General features: G+C 36.9%; 1 protein-coding gene across 3 annotated transcripts in view; it reads left to right on the top strand.

The window, feature by feature from the left end:
* NKAIN2 (sodium/potassium transporting ATPase interacting 2) overlaps positions 1-19293 on the top strand; it is a 538764-nt gene that overhangs the window by 443861 nt on the left and 75610 nt on the right. For all 3 annotated transcript variants that reach the window (XR_003991789.1, XR_003991790.1, XM_030489215.1), the window contains exon 4: positions 16885-17085. Coding sequence is in view for 1 of the 3 variants with exons in the window: in XM_030489215.1 (XP_030345075.1) it covers positions 16885-17085 (201 nt within the window). In the remaining 2 variants the exon portion in view is untranslated. The remainder of the gene's footprint in view (positions 1-16884; positions 17086-19293) is intronic.

The raw sequence follows: 19293 nt of genomic DNA, 5'->3' as shown, positions 1-19293 counted from the left end.
TGGACATAAGTAGAGACTAGAATTATTCAGGATAAAGATCACAACATGTATGATGGCAGCTAAGAATTGGAATAATACTGAATAGAAAATTAAGAATTAACAGATATGAAAATCATCACCTGAAAATGGAAACTAGGAAAATTACTTTCCAGTTTATACAAAGAAAAAAGAAGTTATACACAGTTACCTGTCTTACTAACCACAGACTAAATTAGTTACAGGTAGGATCACCTTTGCAAAATCTAGAAGATATCAAGGGCCAGTTTGTTTGCAAGAACATTTAAATTTAAAGATTCAAAATCAAGTGATATCGTATTTTAATCTTTTGAATAAAACATTAACCAAACATGCTCAATGCTACTACAGGCTATTTCATTTGTGTTAGTGTATTTTAACAAATCATTTTAAGATTGCAGTGAACATTAACGGAAGCTAAGCTTCAGGAAATTCCTCTTTTTCTTTGTGGCAGTTTAACATTTGTGTTCAAGTTAATGTTGTCAAAATAATTCCAGGTGCATTAAATTTCCATGTTGTCTCCTTTTACTGAGCCTGTAGTTTCAGTTTGCAAGGAAATTCCTCTTCACAGAATTAGGTGAAGGTTAGTTTCCGGCAAAATTTATTGCTTTTTAAATTTTTTTTACTTTCTTTGTGGCTACTTAAATCAACTTTATTATGCCAAATATGAATTCTACTGAAAAATTTGATATTATTACAAATACAGCATCTCCTTTGTCTTCTTTCCAGGTTTGGGGTGGGATATCAGATGCTTGTCAGAGAAGTCGGTGGTTAGTTCCAATGGGAAAGTTTGGAAGTTTTAGATTTTAATCCTAAGTACAACCATGGCAAAATCCTGGCAGAAGGCTGGGAACTAACTACAGCACTGCCACAGTTCTTGGAGGTCACAGGCACCCATCAATCAATCATTTAGTTGATTAACCCAGAAATCAGTTTTCCAGTATCACAGACCCCCAGGAATCTTGTCTCAGAGCCCTCAGATTTCTCAAGATACAACAGTTCACAGTTGGTTAATGCTAAGTTTCCAAAAAGCTCAAGAAGTTTTGAATCATACATATGTGTCAAAGCAAATAATCATCTTAATTTTCAAGCACAATTTCAGTATTCTTCCAAAGAAAATTCTACATTATATATTTAAATAAAACTTTTTTTTTCTTTTTTTAATGCATGTTGGAATTTCTAACTTATCAAACAGTTTTCTAATACCAGGTATTTCTATTTGAAGTGCCTTCTTAGCACATCTAACTGCAGAAAACATGCAGTTGGCTTTCAGGTTATATAGAGAATATTTTTTAGTTTTCATCTGATCTATATGTATTTCAGGGTATCTATACTTCTGATTTTATTTAAGTGAATGGAGATATCTACCTTTAGATTAGTATCTAGATCTGCTCTAAAGCCAAAGAACTTGCAAAGGACATTGTAAGGCGTGATTCACCTCATATTGAAGATGACTTCTACATCTGGTGGGGTGTCATATCCTGAAAGTGTCTTTTTAGCTCTATTGAGTATATATAGGCAACTAGCTTAGAAGCAGATGACCAAATCTAGAGACAGGCACTCCAGCCATTGCAGGTCATACCCTGTTTCAACAGTTCCACAGAATGGACTGTGCAGTACTATAGGGATCATCCTATCAAAAGTGGGAACCTAAGAAAGGAGAAAATTTTTATAGAGAGTCATTCACTTAAAATTTCTTCTATCAACAAGGCTACCTTTTCTTGCATTAAAATTGCTCATATCTGTTAGAAAACTCCAGGGAAAAGTGTTATATTTAAATTCAGTTATGTTTTTACATGTTGGGTACTTCCAATTTTTATATTAAATACATTAAATCTCAATGGAATGACTGGTGATGAGTGTTACATATTTATAAATATTATGTATTCCCAGAACCATGCTTTCTGTCATTAGAATCATAGATTCACATTGCTGAATGACTCAGTAGGTCAATTAGTCCATGTCCCCAGCCTAAATATGTATGAAAACATGACAGAAGTTTCTCTATCTCATTTTTAAACACCAGCAATAATAGATCACACAGATTCCTCAGGCAGTCCTTTCCAGTTATTTGCTCTCCCTTGGCTGCAGAAACGTTTTTCGTACCAAGATCTAATTTGTATCCTCTTTGCAATGTAGTCTAGTTCCTGGGCCAGTGACGGATGTGTCTCCATTGTAGACAGGGAAACAGGTTAGTTCTTTCCAACAGCCAATTATGCTCTCTGTCTTCTCTCTTCTGAGCTAGGAATGCCCAATTCCTTCCATCTTTCTTCATAGGTCTTGTTTACAGACATCTGCCCATTACAATTGCGCCCCTCTGGCTCCTCTCCAGTCAGCCCACAGTTTTTCATGAAGCCTTTTGAGTTGAAGCCTTGCCAATACTAGAGCTTGTGAACCATGATAACCTTCCACTCTGTTGTGAAAGAACAATGCCCAGGCTGTTGTTACCTATACTGTGTTTGCACATTTAGTTGCTTTGGCCTAAGTGTCATACTTTCCATTTGTCCTTGCTGAATAACACTTTCCAGGACAAATCTTAGGTTTCTTAAGATGCTTTCGAATACTATTTATTTCCTCAAACTCTCAGTATACATTCAATAAGGCTTTTCCCTTTTAAGTCATTCGTGTAATTAGTCAAAATACAATAGTATTGGACCTACAACAGACCACAGCATAGGATCATTTGATACTTCTTTCCATTATGAACTATTGAAATTTCTCTCTGTATAGAGTTTTCGTTTTGCAGAATGCCTTATGGGTGGGTCAGAACAAAAATGGTTTTGACAGCATTTCTCATATGACATTCTCTTCAGTATGCTAAGGAATCACAGTAAATTTACCAAAATCAGCAGGAAAACCATACCCAGAATGAAAAAGATACCTGTCACCACCATCAATATAGAAAGATATATTAATAGATTCAGTGTACCTCTTGGAAACTGTTTATCTGAATGTCTGGTCTCAGTGTAACAAATTTAATCTCACATACATGGAGAATCCCATTAATTCAATGGAATTATGAATTTATCTTGGATTAAGCTGTAAATCTCTACAGGTTAAAAGAAAAAAAGATCAAAAAAAATAGTGAGGGTAAATTGATGATGAAGTTTTACAGAATGCTGTGCACTCAGCTCAGGTGATAGTGTGCAATTAATACTGTATTGTAGTGCTGAGGTGCACTTGGGCAGAACCAAGGAGTTTGTAATTTCCTAACTTTTGAGGACTAAATTATGTCTTCATTTTCAGGCTTAACTCTGCCATTCATTTTCAAGATCAGATCCTTTTTTTATTTAAGAGATACATGCCTTAAATGTAATAACACTTTACAGATCACTCTTTCATATGAAAAGAAAGCCTGTATTTTAGGCTGGAAGCCTATAGGGCTTTACTGCTACCTTCTTTGGGCAAATTCAACTCCCACTGAAGTCAGAATTGCACTAATGCACGTTGTAGAAAACTGCTCTGGAACTAGGAATTCAGTGAAGCTTCTGTACTTCAAATGCTTTTGTTCAAGAAAGAAAAAAATATATCAGCAATGTTGTTGTAAAAGCTGTGTGTCTTTGTGCAAACAAAATGATCCGTTTTAAAAGAATTCCATAAGTTTTACTCCAAAGAAAGAGACAGCACATATGGTATGTTGCTGGCACTTCATAGTGAAGTGATTATATCGATACTGCAAAAATGAATTATTTATTGAAGTTTATATATTTTTCCACTGGGCAGATATATATTTCCTTGAAAATATTTCTAACCAGTCTATATTAAATAAACCAGATATACTATATTTACTCCTTGACCAAAAAAAATGAACTCCGCTTCCTTGAATTCACAATGTTTTGCAATATTCTTAACCACCAGGAAATCAAAGAAGAGTTCTTTGTATTATTCTTCCCTCTGCAACTGTTCTATTCTGTATACCAGTTTTCCAATTCAAAGTAATAACAGCATCGGTCTTCTAGCATCTTGACAGTGGAGTTCCTCTAATTCTGCATTAGCACTAAACACAAACAAAAAATTTAGTATAAGCAGCCCCAAGAGACGCTTCAACCAGATTTCTGCATTTCCCTGGGCTACATCAGCTCCTGAAAACTTAATTTAAGAAACTGACACAGACACTACGGTTAGAATGGTAAATCTACTCCCCGTCAGCTTCTTAAATAAAGTTTTCAATCACTGATTCAGTCTGCTGAGGTAGAGCTCTGTTCTAGTTACTCCTCTCAAACTACACTCATTAAAGATCATTGCTTCTAGTGTTTCATCTTAATCCTGGCTGGAAACTGGAGGGTCTTTGGATACAGAGCTGGATACTGTGGATACTGTGGATTTTTTTTAAGCAAGATTTTAGTCAGCTAGCATGAAATGCTTGCAAATAAAATATGTGATGATATGATTCAAATGGAACAAATGCAGCCTTTTGAAATAAGTTTCCTAAATCTATGAGCACTTTCGATTTTTGTGATATTTCATTGGAAGAGCCCTAATTTTAGCTGCATCATTAAAAGTCTCTACAAAATCTTTGGGTCCAATATTCATGCCACTCCAATGCAACCTCTTCGTTCCCCATCTCACTGAGGAGACATGTCTAGTTTGTATCAAGGCAGAAAGCATATAAGTTCAAAATCTATTCTTGATTCATGGAAGTATGTTTTCCCTGCAGAGTAGCATGTAAGTCTGATTTGAGTTGCAATGCTTTTATTACTACCATGCTCCCCAATAATGACAGTAGGATTTTGAGGGATACCCCATAGATATTCATGCTGCAGGAAGACAATCCATTCTGTAACTGGGGGGGTTTGGGCTGGTTTTTTGTTTGGGTTTGGTTTTTTTTGAAGAACTGTAACAAAACTTCTAAGTTTTCAAGCAAAGGCACTTTGAATCACAGAATTATTTAGGTTGGAAGGTCATCTTGTGCAACTTCCTTCTCAAAGGAGGGCCAATTAAATTGTCGTTTAATTGTTCAGGTGCTTTTTTGGTCAAATTTTGAGTATCTCCAAGGATGGAGTTTTTGCCTCATCTCTGGGCACCTGTTTTGGTGTTTGGCCATTCTCATGATTTAAAAAAATAGAAATCTTTAGCTTTGGTTACAGTTTACTGTGTTCCAACTTGTATTTGTTGCCTCTTGTCCTTCTGCTGTGGACCTCTGAGAGAAGGCTGGCTCTGCTTTTCCTAGGTCCTCCCATTAGGTAGTTAGGGGCAGCAGTAGCATGTCCACAAGCCCTCTGCTATTAATGCTAATCTGGCCTCTCCTCGTATGTCCTGTGCTCAAGTCCATAACCAGCTTGGTGGCCTTGGGTGGACTGGCTCCAGATTGTCCATGACTCTCTTGTATGGAGGAGCCCAGAACTGGATCCAGCTCTCCAGGTGTGCTCCACCAGTGCTGAGAAGAGATGAAGGATGACCTCCCTTGGCCTGCTGGTGACACTTCTCCTAATGCAGCCCAGAAAGTTACTGGCCACTGGGAACCCCAGGTCCTTTCCTACAAAGCTTCTCCCCTGCCAGTCAGTGCTTAGTCACAGAGAGCGCTCCATTCTCTTTGAAAAGTTAGCAAACTACCTATCCTGTGTGAGAGTGGAGCCAAAGACCCCCCACATTCAATCTATCTTGGGACCAATTAATGTAAATTTGAACTGGAAGTCAGTCTTGCCTTTTGCTCAACCCTGTGAGATGGATCAAAGTATCCAAACATAAGTCTTCAGTGACAGTGGAGATGAGATGTGACATGGACCGTCACTGAACTGTCATTAATATGTGGCTGATCTAGGAGTTTATTTTTAAGGGTGCCTGCTAGATACCAAATCCTACTGCAATTAATAGGGGGTTTTGTGTTGTCTTTTATAAAATACCTCTTATATATTTCCACTTTTATACCTGAAGTAAAAAGCAGGGAAAAGACTGTTTAAAAAATAAACTATTTGAATCAGTCTTTATTATTTTTCTTAATATTAATTTTAACTGTTAAAAAGAGGGTAAAGCTTTTACAAGACTACACTGGAAAATACAATACCAAACAGCACTTGCTACATCATTAAATAACACGGTTTATTAGTTAACGACTGTATTTTCCACAAAATACCAGATGAAAATATTTATATCTAAAAGGAAAGAGAATTAAATCACAGGAAACAAAAGCTGATGTAGAGAATTGTAGGAAGAAATAGTGTGATATCTGGAAAATTACTTGTAACCATCTAATAGCACCATCAGTTCAAAATGCTGCACACTGAATCTGCATAATACTTTTTGTATATTTTATGTGTATTATGCAGGCCAGTATATATATTGTATGAACTGGTGCTAAGTACAAAATTAGCAAATAATTGATCTTTCTATAGAGTTGATTTTGCCATCTTAAATTAAGTATTCCTGTACTATAAATAAAACCACACATATTCTTATATATATACTCATCTATGCTTCAGCAGCATTGCATGCTGTGCAGTCAACATGTAAAAGAGTGGCAGGCTATTCATCTATGGATTAGTGTCTAAACTGGTTAAAATTGCTACGGTTTCTTTTGCAGTACAAGAGGTACTTTCCTTCATACCAGATAAAAAAATCTAGCATGGCATCATAATATTATTCCTCAGGGTACACTTCTGAAAACTTAATAAACCCTATACATTTATGTAAAGTTATGCACTGAATCTTTTTAAATGACTTTGAATTGTTCTTAGGAGGCTATAGTTTACTAAAGCAGTGGGCATTGTCACGTCTCAACAATATCTCACAAGAGGAAAGGACACGCACTTCAAATGTTTGCTGGAATCAGCTTGTTTGATATTGTAGTTTGTTTATTAATGTAGGTGACAAAGCTTCTTTTTAGTCTGTTTCCATGACACTTGTGATGTCAGAATAGAAGTTTGTGAATAGCTTATTTTTCATTTCCTAATGAGGGATTTGAGCCCGTATCACCTACAATGCATATGTGGGAATGCCAACATTTTCCAGTTCGCAAATGCAGCCTAAGCACCCTAATAAGTCAAGTTTGAAAAAGTAGAATATTTTCTCCTGAAAATGTTGAAACACGTTTTTTGCATTGTTGTTCATATTCTTGTTTGTTTCATTTTGAAAGCTAGAACTCGCTAAATTGGAATTCCTGAGTAGTCTTATTATTCAAAATCATGTCTGAGGCACAGCTCTAGAACAGGCGAAACAGTGCACCTTGTTTCTTAGAAATAATTCGAATAATTCTCAAATGCAGGGAGTAGCCAATATACAAAATATCTGTAATTCACTCTGTGTTCAAGAGAAGTTAGATCTTATTATTTCTGTACTTAGATGACAGTAGTGAATGATCGAATTAGTTTTAATAAAACTAATCTTCATGCTGAGTGACAACACTACACCACAAAAAGAAAGAGCAATTTCACCTACTGTTACATTAATTACTGCAAATTATGTAATTGTAAAGTGAAAAGAGTTTGATTTCTCAAATCTGAGTATAGCCTTAGGTATTCTAATAAATACCATAACCTACAAAGATGTAAATAAACTCTTTATGTACTAAAGTTTATCAGAGTCAAATAACATCTGACAAGCATCTTTTTCATTGAAAAAAATAAAATATATAGAACCTTTCAGTCAGGAACTAAAGGTGGTTTTCAAAGTCTGTGGGGTAAGTATAGCTCAGGTAAAAGGACCTTTTGTCACCCATGAGCACCAGGCACCATGACACAGGTTTTCCTATGTCACCTGTTGGAGCTGCAGCTGTGCAATCCCTTTAAATTTATAGGAGTCACATCTAGGTGTAAAATATGTCAAACTAATGGTCAAAACCATCCTTGCCATACATACTGTGCAGTGTTGCAGTAGAGACTGCTACACACAGGCTTTGTGTATATCATGCTGAGTGTGTATTGGTGTGGCTTCACTGGTCTGACTTTTGCTTTTCTGACCCAAATTTGCAAGCCACATGAATGCTGTACAGCTTCAGATCTGAATCTGATTCTGTGCATGATGTTTATCAATCTGATCAATAGTGGAATAAATTATAGTGAAAGAGCCTGAAATAGTCAATGGAGGATAGTTATTCCACACCATTTCTTAAACTGGGCATAAGGGCTATATAGATACAGCCCACACTTCTGCATTTGTGCTTCCTTACCATCAGTCTGTGGCTGGCTTCCTGTAAAATATCTTATTTTGGTTCCCTAAGCAGCTTTTCAGAGTCCTTCAGGAATACTTGGCACTCTCTTTCAACTCGGTCCTTTCTATTGACTGTAGAGGAATTCAAACCATTTAAATCCGGATATTTTATTTCTTACTAAGAATGCAAGTGGGTTGTGAGGACTAGCTATGTATTTTAAATTGATGCTTTAGCTCATTGCAACCTCCCCACGGAAGTAAACCTTTACGAAAATGTTCACCTGGGATAGATTTTAATCAAACTGAGTAAGATGACTCCACATGCTTTTTAGTAATTTCCTGACTGATTCAGGCTTCTTTATTCTGAAATCTTAATGCATATAAAATCACTGCTGGCTAAAAGTGATTAGATTATAGAGCACTATGTACAATATATGTTTATGCTCAGCCTGGTATTTCATGAAGCCATTCTGCATGACAATGATCTCATGTTTCCTAACACCACTTCTGAGATAACAACACTGTTTCTGTGGTCTGATAACTCTGTTCAAGTCTGCTTACCGTTTCCTGCACACGCTGCAGGTGGTAGATTCTTCTAGATTAGACAGCAGAGGCTGATTCAAACAAAAGAATATTCTTCACTATAGACATCAGCTCCACTGTAGGGTCATAAATGGAGTTGTTTAAAAAAAAAAAAAAGGGATGAGAATTATTTACATTTCAAACAAGAATAAAAAGTCATAGAAAACAGAAAACAAAGTTTTGTCACTGTACACATACATTTTATTTTACAGCACTTATTACTATGCAGTAACCAACATCAGGGGACACTGAACAAACCACATGAGCTGGAATTTCTTTCTGCATAAACTCTATAAACTTACTGATGCTGTAAGTTCTGCACCATACACTTCTGCATCCATCCTTACTAAATGTTGGACCATAAAATTTTACCTTGGACAGAGATGGTCAAGCATAGTATTCTTGAGGTGGCTCAGCAACTCAGTAAACCATTTACTCTAGAAAGGGAAAACATTTTAAGGATATTTTTTTAATCCTGTTATTTTATTCAAAGCCTAGAACTTTCTGATTGCAGCCTGCAGAACTGTGTTCCCAGCTCATGGGAAGCTCTGCATAGCCTTTTGGCTGTTATCCAAATATAAGATGTCCTTGTACTTAGAAGGCTTTTATTTATAATTAAGAGGTTATTTATATTTGTGTCTGCAAATTCTAAGCACTATCGATCTGTGTATTTGCTGGGGTAAACCAAGACAAGACTCATACCTCCTTTACCATTTTGAAAGGGGAAAAGAATCAGTCCTGAGAGGCTAAACAAACATCTTTAAAAAGCATTATGCCTTACTTATAAAAAACTAGTACTGATACATTGTGAAAGCAGTGAAATCACGTGTTTTCAGCTCAAAGTGGCTAACCAGGGTTTGGGAACCATTGAAACATTCACCCCACTTTGAAAAGAAATCCAGACCCACACTGAGTTCAGTACAATCATAAAATTCTTTGCTACTTTTGTGGAACACAGATTTGGTGTGGGAAAAGAGAGCGTGTGCCATCACCTTGTTTTAAACACTGGATCCCTGCCTTAAATCAGGCCATTCAGTTCCACTCCAAAGCAAAAATTTTACAAAGATATCAAGGGATCATCATGTTCTTGTACACCACTAAATATTTAAATTTCATGTTTGTACCTTCAGGTTTAATCCAGACTAGAATAGATTTGTCTTTTGGAATGAAAGAAGCTATGTTTTGCTTCCTTATTACCTTATTACCAGGTCTTACCTGGTAATAATCCCATACCCATCAGTAGGGATAGAACAACATAGATCACCTAAGATTGGAAAACTGCCCACTAGAAAACACTCACATTAACAAAATAAGTTTGGAAGCAAGCTGTTTTCCTCAGAGAATGGCAATTTGTCAAAAAAGAAACTTTTCAAAACAAGGTATTACATTTAACTCAATTTCCTTCAAAAAATGTTCTCAATTCCAGAATGATATCCCTGATTACTCCACAGCTAGAAATAAATAAGATTCCACAGAGTTAGATACTACTCTGGGATGTAAGTGCCCCTGGTCATCTGCCTATTTCAGTGTATTTTATCATTGTGCATACTTAAATCCTCTAGAAACTAATTTTCCAAGAAATTACAAAAATTTTAGTGCTCAGGATCTTTGCTAAATATGTGCAAGAGCTAAATGAAAATTTCTGTGTGATAGCACAGGGACTGCAACTTCTGAGTCCCCGTGATAAGTGACATTGGCTTGCTAGGATGGGCGTAATTCTCTTGTTCTGCTCCAAAAAAGAAAAAAAAAAATCAACCAGAATATCCTTGGTATAAAAATATTCTGTTTAAATATAAAAGATATTCATGGGACATTTATAATCATTTTAACTATGCAATAAAAATGGAAAATTTTTAATTTCTTTTTATGATATTTTTCATTGAAGAACTATTTAGATAGAAACTTTTTGAACAAAGATGTTAATAAATACGTCGATGCCACTGAGCTGATTAAATTAATATTCTGGAGTTCAGCAGGTATCTTTTTTTTTAATGAGTGGAAACAGAGCAGATTAAAATTATTAGGTTTTTCAATGTACATATTCCAATACTAGAAAAATAGGAAGATCTTAATTAAGATAACATTGATCACAGCTCTAACAATTTCATGAGATTATTGATAGGTATCATGTAACGGAATAGTAAGCAACAATGAAAATCCCTGAATAGCAGTACCTGTGCTTTTTGAAGACTATTTGCTAGTATTTTATTAATCTAATACTCTAGTTTCATCAGGACACCTGAATCATCTCTTTCTTTCATGCTGGTATCTTTTTAACTAATTCATTGAAATGTTTGGAAGTACATTGAAAATAACCTAAGATACTTTTGGAACATTTTTAACGGAATACTGAGAAAAGCCAACAGTGATACAATTTTTTGCTAGTTTTCATGCATGAACTTCAGAAGTAAATCTGTTGGGTAGATTCAGACTGGTTAAATCTTACCTTATTAATTACAAATATTTAAATCAAACTCCACAGCCAATTTGAAATTATACTATTACAAAACTGTTTTGTAAGAGAAAATTAAAGAATGGGATTCTAGGTTACTGGGGAAAAAAAATTATTTTTCAAATTAAAGGGAAAGCATCACCACATACAAAAAAGTGGAGAGGCTAAAAATAAGTTCATATGCAACAGGATAAGAAAGATCAGGAACTTTAAATATCCATGATCCGCACACAATTGTACAATGATTATTTCCTATATACCAACTCTGGATTAAAAAGCAAAGGGTTAAAAAAAAAAAAGAAAAAAAGCATTATTTTGGCTCTTCAGTGAGGGCAGGTTTTTTCTTTAGAGAGGAAAAGGTCTGCTTGCATGAAGAAATGGTACTGCCTGATGGGAGTTACTTTTAGTGGGAAAGTGAGATAACAGAATTAAAAAAAATGCCTGTATAGGCCTTTGTGCATCTGAGGCGTGCGGAACTACAAATGCTTTCAGACCCTGATCATTTTTCTATCACTGAAACCTTGTGTAATCATTCAGTCTCCAAGCAGCCTGTTCTTGCTAGTCTGAGTCTGAAAAATGAAACAAGTGGCTACATTGTTGTATTTGACAGAACTTGTTCAGAAGCTTGGCAGGTTTGCACAGATTTCAGCAATTCCTAATTAGAAAAATGGAAGAAACTTATTTCCCATGACACAGCAAGCCACAACCATTGAAGTCAATGGTATAATGGAATTTAATTTCCCAGAGTCTGCAAGATCTCCTGGAATTTCAAAGAGAATCACTCTGAATCACTACTGCCTCCATTTTCTCTTGGCAATCTGTTTGGGATCAGCTTCTCTAAGCTGCACCCAACAAAATCCATTGTAACAGTAATGTATTGTTATTACTGCATAGAGATAGTATACTTACTAATATGTACTAGTAGTAATACATTACACACAAAGCTATCTTCATTTTGACCACTGCTGTCCCCCTGCTGCTTCTTAATGCAGATAAGATTGTCTTCATTTCTACTAGCTCTTTCTGCTGCCATGTTCTGTCATCAGCAATCCTCAGCCAGAAAATGTTATGTACTGTGCAGTTAACCCCAGCAGAAATTTTTAACTACCATACTAAACACAGACGCAAAACCATCAGAGCTCAACACTTTTTACAAACTAAGCTGAAATCAAATTACAGACTTAATTTGAAGATGTCTCATCTTCTATTCTCTGAGATCTGAGCCTCTGAGACCTCCAAATTCTATCCTTTGTCTAATCCACCAGTACTTCCCCTGACCACTTACCAGCACATCTTAAGAATGTCAGCAAAAATGTCCTGCTAAATATTTTCCTCTAGTGTTTTGGGTTTGGGCTTTTATTTTTTTTCCCCTCCTTGATGAATAGCAAAATCTACTTTAATGCACCAATTTTCATTAACAGGCTTTACAAATACCAGCAGGATTTACAAAAGCAGCACAGCGATCATCGATAAAGCTCATACAGATGTATTTCTGTGTCTATGAAGAAGCATCTCTTTGTTGAATTTAGGATAATGAAACCACCCTCAACATACAGACTGTGAACAACACTGTAATGGCATGCCCAATGTGTATCAACAGTTCTTGTTAGGTTTCATAGCTTCAAGGATTATCAGACTGTTTCTCTGCATTTCCCTGAACAATATTTAAGCCACAGATGTTGGAAAGAAAACAGACGGCAAATACACTGGAGAGTACAACAAATCCCCAGCTTCCAGTGTAGACTTTGCCCGTGTCCACTAAAACTGTATTCAAACAGTGAACGAAATAAATAACAAGCAGAGTTGGTCCAAAAATAGCTCTAAATGTTTTCAGTTTAAGAGATGTTAAAGACAGCTACATCATCCCCTCCTTGGCTTCTACATTTCTACAAGGAGACTCAAGTCCTTAACAGTTTTCTTACTATGATGTAAGACTTTTTTGTAAGGTGGGTGACCTTCACTACAAAGCAATGGGAACTTCTCTGCTAATATGGTTGCATATAGGGGCACATGGTTTGAAGGTTAAAGGCAAGTTCAAAGCCCGTAACAATTTATGACTGAGATTTAACTGTGCAGCAGCTGACTTTGCAGTGAACAGGCTCCTTCTGTATTTATTCTTATCCCATCTATTTTGGGATTAGAATTTACAGTGTCTAACTTACATGTTAGCTGTCAAAATCTGATTTCATTATCATTCTTATTCCAGCCAAGATGTGAAGGGGGCCTACAAGGGTGCTGGAGAGGGACTCTTCATCAGGAACTGTAGCCACAGGTCAAAGGGGTTTAAACTTAAACTTAAGTTTAATGGGTTTAAACTTAATGGGTTTAAATTTAAACAGGGGAAGTTCAGGTTTGATATAAGGAAGAAGTTCTTTACTGTGAGGGTGATGAGGCACTGGAACAGGTTGCCCAAAGAAGTGGTAAATGCTCCATCTCTGGCAGTGTCAAGGCCAGGTTGGACGGAGCTTGGGCAACATGGTCTAGTGTGAGGTGTCCCTGCCCATAGCAGGGGGGTTGGAACTACATGATCTTAAGGTCCTTTCCAACCCTAACTATTCTATGATTCTATGATGCCTAATCTTACCACAACCAGATTTCACAGCTGCTTAATGTTTTGCTTTCTGAAGTTCATCGTTTTTAACTGGTTCAATATGTAATAGCTACACTTCTTGAAAGCTGCCTCAACCGCATTATTCACAGTCCGTTAAGATTTCAGTAGAATTTATTTTGGTTTACTATTGTAAAGAAGAATGTAACCTTTCTATGACAGGTATGAGGTCTATTTTACAAGCAGAGAAAGCAACATGGCATTTCACTGATTACTTGAAGACAGAAATAGGATATAGATGTGATAAAGTCCCATAATTTTTTACTGGTAAACACTAAAAGACTATTCCTTAACAAAACAAGATTAGTCCTAATCACAGCATTCAACTTAACTGCCTAAAGATGATTTGAGGGCAAGGGAATTTTCTAAATATAACAAATCACTTCAGAAAATCATCTGGGGATAAATTCAGGGATGGAAGAAATCTGGACTTTATGAACTTTTATTTACGTATGTAATTATAAATATTTTAGTGTGTGATTATATTTCCTGAGTAACTTGGGAATTAACTTGTGCTTCTAACCTGTAAACTTTTGGATTACTGCACCCTTTCAAAGCATAGCTGTCTCTAGAGCAATGATGTTCTAACTACAGAACCCGGTTTTTATTTTTATATTGAGCTCCTCCTGATCCATTTTAACTTCATCTGGCAGATGCATAAGAAATACTCAGTTCCTGCAAGCCAGTTTATCCGTTTATTTTTCAAGGAATACATTTTTCATCCCTTGTCTACACTTTGTAAATTATTTTTAGTCCATGATTCTTCTGAAGGTATTGCAAATAATAAAATAGAGCCAGACAATAAGTCCTGTTCATTCATGCTGCATCTTTGATAAGAAACTAGAGGTTAAGAATTTACCATGGTAACTAGAATGGCTTAAAGGTCTTCTGAGAATAAAATGATGGATTCCAATTTTAGTCATTCAGGAATAAATCTACTCCAAAGACACCCATCTTCAACTTCTTACACTAGGTGAGAAGGCCAGTGTGCTACTGAGGGGCCATAACAGCCCTGACTCCAGAAAGAAAAATAGGATTCTGGCTGGGATGTGGTAAAAATGCCCATTTCCAAAAAACATCTAGCAGATACTTTCCAGTGTCTGCAGCTTTGGAAGGGAGGGATCCAGAGAAAGAATTTTGTTGTGGGTGAAGACTTATAGCCACAGTAAATGTATCCATTCTGGGGGAGAATTGCATAGTTCATACAAATGTTCATTGTTGCTTTGATCACCTTCATAGAATCATACAATCATAGAATGATTAGGGTTGGAAAGGACCTTAAGATCATGTAGTTCCAACCCCCCTGCTATGGGCAGGGACACCTCACACTAGACCATGTCACCGAAGGATCTGTGCAACCTGGCCTTAAACACTGCCAGGGAAGGAGCATTTACCACTTCTTTGGGCAACCTATGCCAGTGCCTCACCACCCTCGCTGTAAAGAACTTCTTCCTTATATCTAATCTAAACTTCCCCTGTTTAAGCTTAAACCCATTACCACTTGTCCTGTTGCTACAGTCTCTGATCAAGAGTCCCTTTTTCAAATGCTTGAAGTTAGTTGCATGATTAAATTCATGTGAAGCTTCATACATTTTGTCATATAGCTTACTGTTTGCTGGACTGGGCTCTTGTGAGAATCTAGGGTAATTATTCATCACAAAAACATTTATGGACCTTCCTGACATCTGACAGCTGGATGTGCTTATACAGGGTAGGAATTTATTTTTTTTAAATGTACAAATTTCTGCACTTTTAAAGAAGAACTGCAACTTAAAAAACTTTCAGCTACACTAATGTTGAGTGCAACCATAGATCAATTGACATGTCAGTCATGACATTATCCAAAACCTCTCTGGATGGAGTTCCCTTTGCACGAGATAGAGCGAAAAATAAAACAAGTGGGACTGAAAAAAAGATTATTTTTGAAGGAAGGGAAATGTGGATACAATGTATCTGCTACAGAATGACATTCTATTCCTTTTGGCATGGTAAACCTAATTAATTACATTTTAAAATCTTTACGAGAATCTTAATTATTAATGTCATCAACAGACTGAAAAAATGTAGGTTAGGTGTGGGGAGAATTTGGCTTTGCAAAGACATTACTTAAAAGCAATTTTTTTGCATGACTGAGCACATATGCACACAGACTAGATAGTCACACTTTACAATGAGGTTAAACTTACAAATTATTTATAAAGGCTTGGTAAACACTGTGGGCTATTACAGAATCCACAAAGTCCATAGTTTTGTTATAAATATGTAAAATACCCTCAAGTAATGTGCAACCAAGTATAATTTATGAAAGTCATGTTCATAGTATTGTTTATGATACATATTAATCATTTAATAATCCTTATGAACTATTTATGAATTCAATCTTAATGGAAAGCGTGGCTGACTAGTTACTCCATTGCACTAGCTGCATTGGAGTTAAAGGTTGCAGGCCTCTGCCACTCCTTTTTAACAAGCTAAGCAGCTAAGTCTAAAGACAAGGCAGCATTCACTAGCTATTTCCTTACAGACTCCTAGGAAGTTAGAAATCTGAGAGAGGCATTACAAAGAGGTTTCACTTGTAAGCATAGGTACAGAATACTTCTTTTACATCTTCTCCAGTATTTCAATATAGTTGCCACAGGTCTGCTTCACAGCGTCCTTGAGATAAAACTCCTTGGAGATAGATACATATCAAAGTCTATGAAGTCTTGGATCTTAAGGACTCTTATATAATTTGTTTCATCAGACCACCAAAATATTGGCCATATTTCTAGGCACTGAGCAGAGGACGGCTGCTATGTAAATGTGCACATCCATCAGTCCCTATGGTTTCCTCAGGAAAATGGGCAATGTAGCAGAAATGCCTGCTATAGTCCAGGCTATCATAATGTCTAGGAACAGATCATAGAATCATAGAACGGTTTGGGTTGGAAGGGACCTAGATCCTGCCTTGCAGGATTATTCTTCTGCTCCAAGGCAATTCCACCTGCCAAAGTACAGCAACTTTTGTTTGCTGCAGTCAAGATCCACTTTCATGTGACAGTGCAGTTTTGTCACTGCTTTTTGCTTCTTTATGCATCCTGTGAAATCTCTTGATACCTGAGTACCTTCCCAGTGCATTAATTCTTCGCTTGTTCTTTTGCAGGAAACAGATCTCATTCTGACCTTTAATATCTCAATGCATCGTTCTTGGTGGATGGAGAATGGGCCAGGCTGCACTGTGACCTCAGTAACCCCAGCACCAGACTGGGCACCAGAGGATCATCGATATATCACTGTTTCGGGGTGTTTTCTTGAATATCAGTACATAGAAGTGGCTCACAGTTCTCTTCAGATCTTCCTTGCAGTAAGTGTTTACTTACTTTACGTACTTAGCTTCACTTTCAGGACATTTTCTAGATTTCTTCTTGCAGAACGTCATTACGAAAGTATTGTGACACTCATTCACAAACCCTGGCTCTAAGTTAGTTTTGTTATGAAACTCTGTTTTCTTGCAGCTAGTTTAAGACACCAGTACACGAAAAGCTGCAACATACATGTTTATTGCTCTTAGAACTGCTGACATGACACACTTTTATTCCTGACTTCCATTTGACCATTGGCAATGCCGCAAATCGTTTATAGCACGTTACATTCAAATTACACGATGGGATATAAGTTGTGACGTAAGTTACAGGTGTTGCCGTGAAAGCCAAATTGAATAAAAAAAGAAAAAACAAAATGAAGGAGTAAGTTTCAAAAGATAAAATAGATTCACTGATCAGTTCACACAACCCAAAACTGATCAATTTGAATTTACTGGAGAAGAATGGGAAGGGTTCTTTCCAAATGAACAAAATTATGTACTTTTATGAGACTCAAAATCAGAAATCTTAATAATTTTTTTAGGAGGATAAGAAACCACTGTTACACTGCTGAAAATTTATAATGAATGAAAACAGCTTGTTTTGGGGAAAATTGGTAGGTTTTTTCCCCTTATTTTGCCTTGTGTTGTCTCTGACCTAGGTGAAAAGATGACATAACTGAATTACTATAGATATAAATTTGGAGCAGTGCCTCCAGGGATGAAGACTCCACCACTTCCCTGGGCAACCTGTTCCACTACTTGATAACCCTTAGAAATTATTCCAGCTATCCAATCTAAAGCCTCCCCTGGCACAACTTGAGGCCATTTCCTCTTGTCCTATCACTTGTTACTGGGCAAAAGAGACCAACACCCACCTCGCTACAACCTCTTTTCAGATAATTGTAGAGAGCGATCAGGTCTCCCTGAGCATCGTTTTCTCCACACTAAACCCCCCCCAGGTCCCTCAGCCATTCCTCATAAGACTTGTGCACCAGATCCTTCACCACCTTCATGCCCTTCTCTGGACCCACTCCAGTACCTCAATGTCTTTCTTGCAGTGAGGGGCCCAGAACCAAACACAGGATTCGAGGTGCAGCCTCACCAGTGCTGAGTACAGGGAGATGCTCACTGCCCTGGCCCTGCTGGCTACACTGTTTCCAATACAGGCCACGATGCTGCTGGCCTTCTTGGCCGCCTGGACACAAGCTGGGTCATGTTCATCGGGCTGCTGACCAGCACCCCCAGGTCCTTTTCTGCCAAGCAGCTTTCCATCCACTCTTCCCCAAGCCTGGAGCATTGTAGGGGGTTGTTGTGGCCCAAGGGCAGGACCCAGCACTTTGCCTTGTTGAACCTCATGCCACTGGCCACAGCCCATTGATCCAGCCTGTACAGATCCCTCTGCAGAGCCTTTCTATCCTCAAGTCCTCCAAAGGAGATATCCAAGCTTATTTTTTTACCTTTTTTTTTTTTTTTAATGTAATGAATGATGAACAAAAAACTCAAGGAACATATAGTTCAAGTTCAATTCTGTTCCTGATGCAACAAGGTTTTTTGTGTGTCTGTGCCTATACGGAGCTGTGTTTCTAGATAGGGTCATTCTTTGCAAGCTAGGGGAATGGTTCAGAATAACAAACTACTGGTAATCCACTAGCTGTAGCCAGCTACAGCTGGATTTGTATTTCCATTCGTGTTATTGTGAAAGTGATTATCATAAGTAAAGAGCTACACAGTGTAATTGTCAGTCAGTTTTCCAAACCTCATGCTTGCAACTTTACACTATTTTCACATTTCCAGTTGTAGGCATGAGGTTCTTTTTCTAATAGAAATTCTAGCATAAATTCACTATCATAGTAAATCTGGTGAAAAACAGAGAAATTACCTTGTACTGCTCAGTGACATATAACACAAAGTTAGAAGAGCAGATATTGCTAAGTTTTCAGTAAACTAGCTTTAAACAAACCTAGGCTTTAGATCAGATTTATCTCCAGTTACTAGAAAGAAATTAAACTTTCCTTTTAATTTTCTTTTATGGACACTTAAGTGGATCTTGCACTTTAACTGTAAAACTATACATTGCAGCCTACAAATTGATTACTTGCTTTCTATTTGTATTTCTGTATGTTCATGACAATGATCAAGCTGATGTTGATCTTGGCTTTTTCATGGACTGGTGACATTGCGGCATGTTTTTAAGGATGTTTTCTACTG

This window comes from Strigops habroptila, chromosome 6 (genome assembly GCF_004027225.2).
Source record: "Strigops habroptila isolate Jane chromosome 6, bStrHab1.2.pri, whole genome shotgun sequence".
Classification (NCBI taxonomy): domain Eukaryota; kingdom Metazoa; phylum Chordata; class Aves; order Psittaciformes; family Psittacidae; genus Strigops; species Strigops habroptila.
Note: the sequence above shows the minus strand (reverse complement) of the source record. Positions and strands in the feature narration are given on the sequence as shown.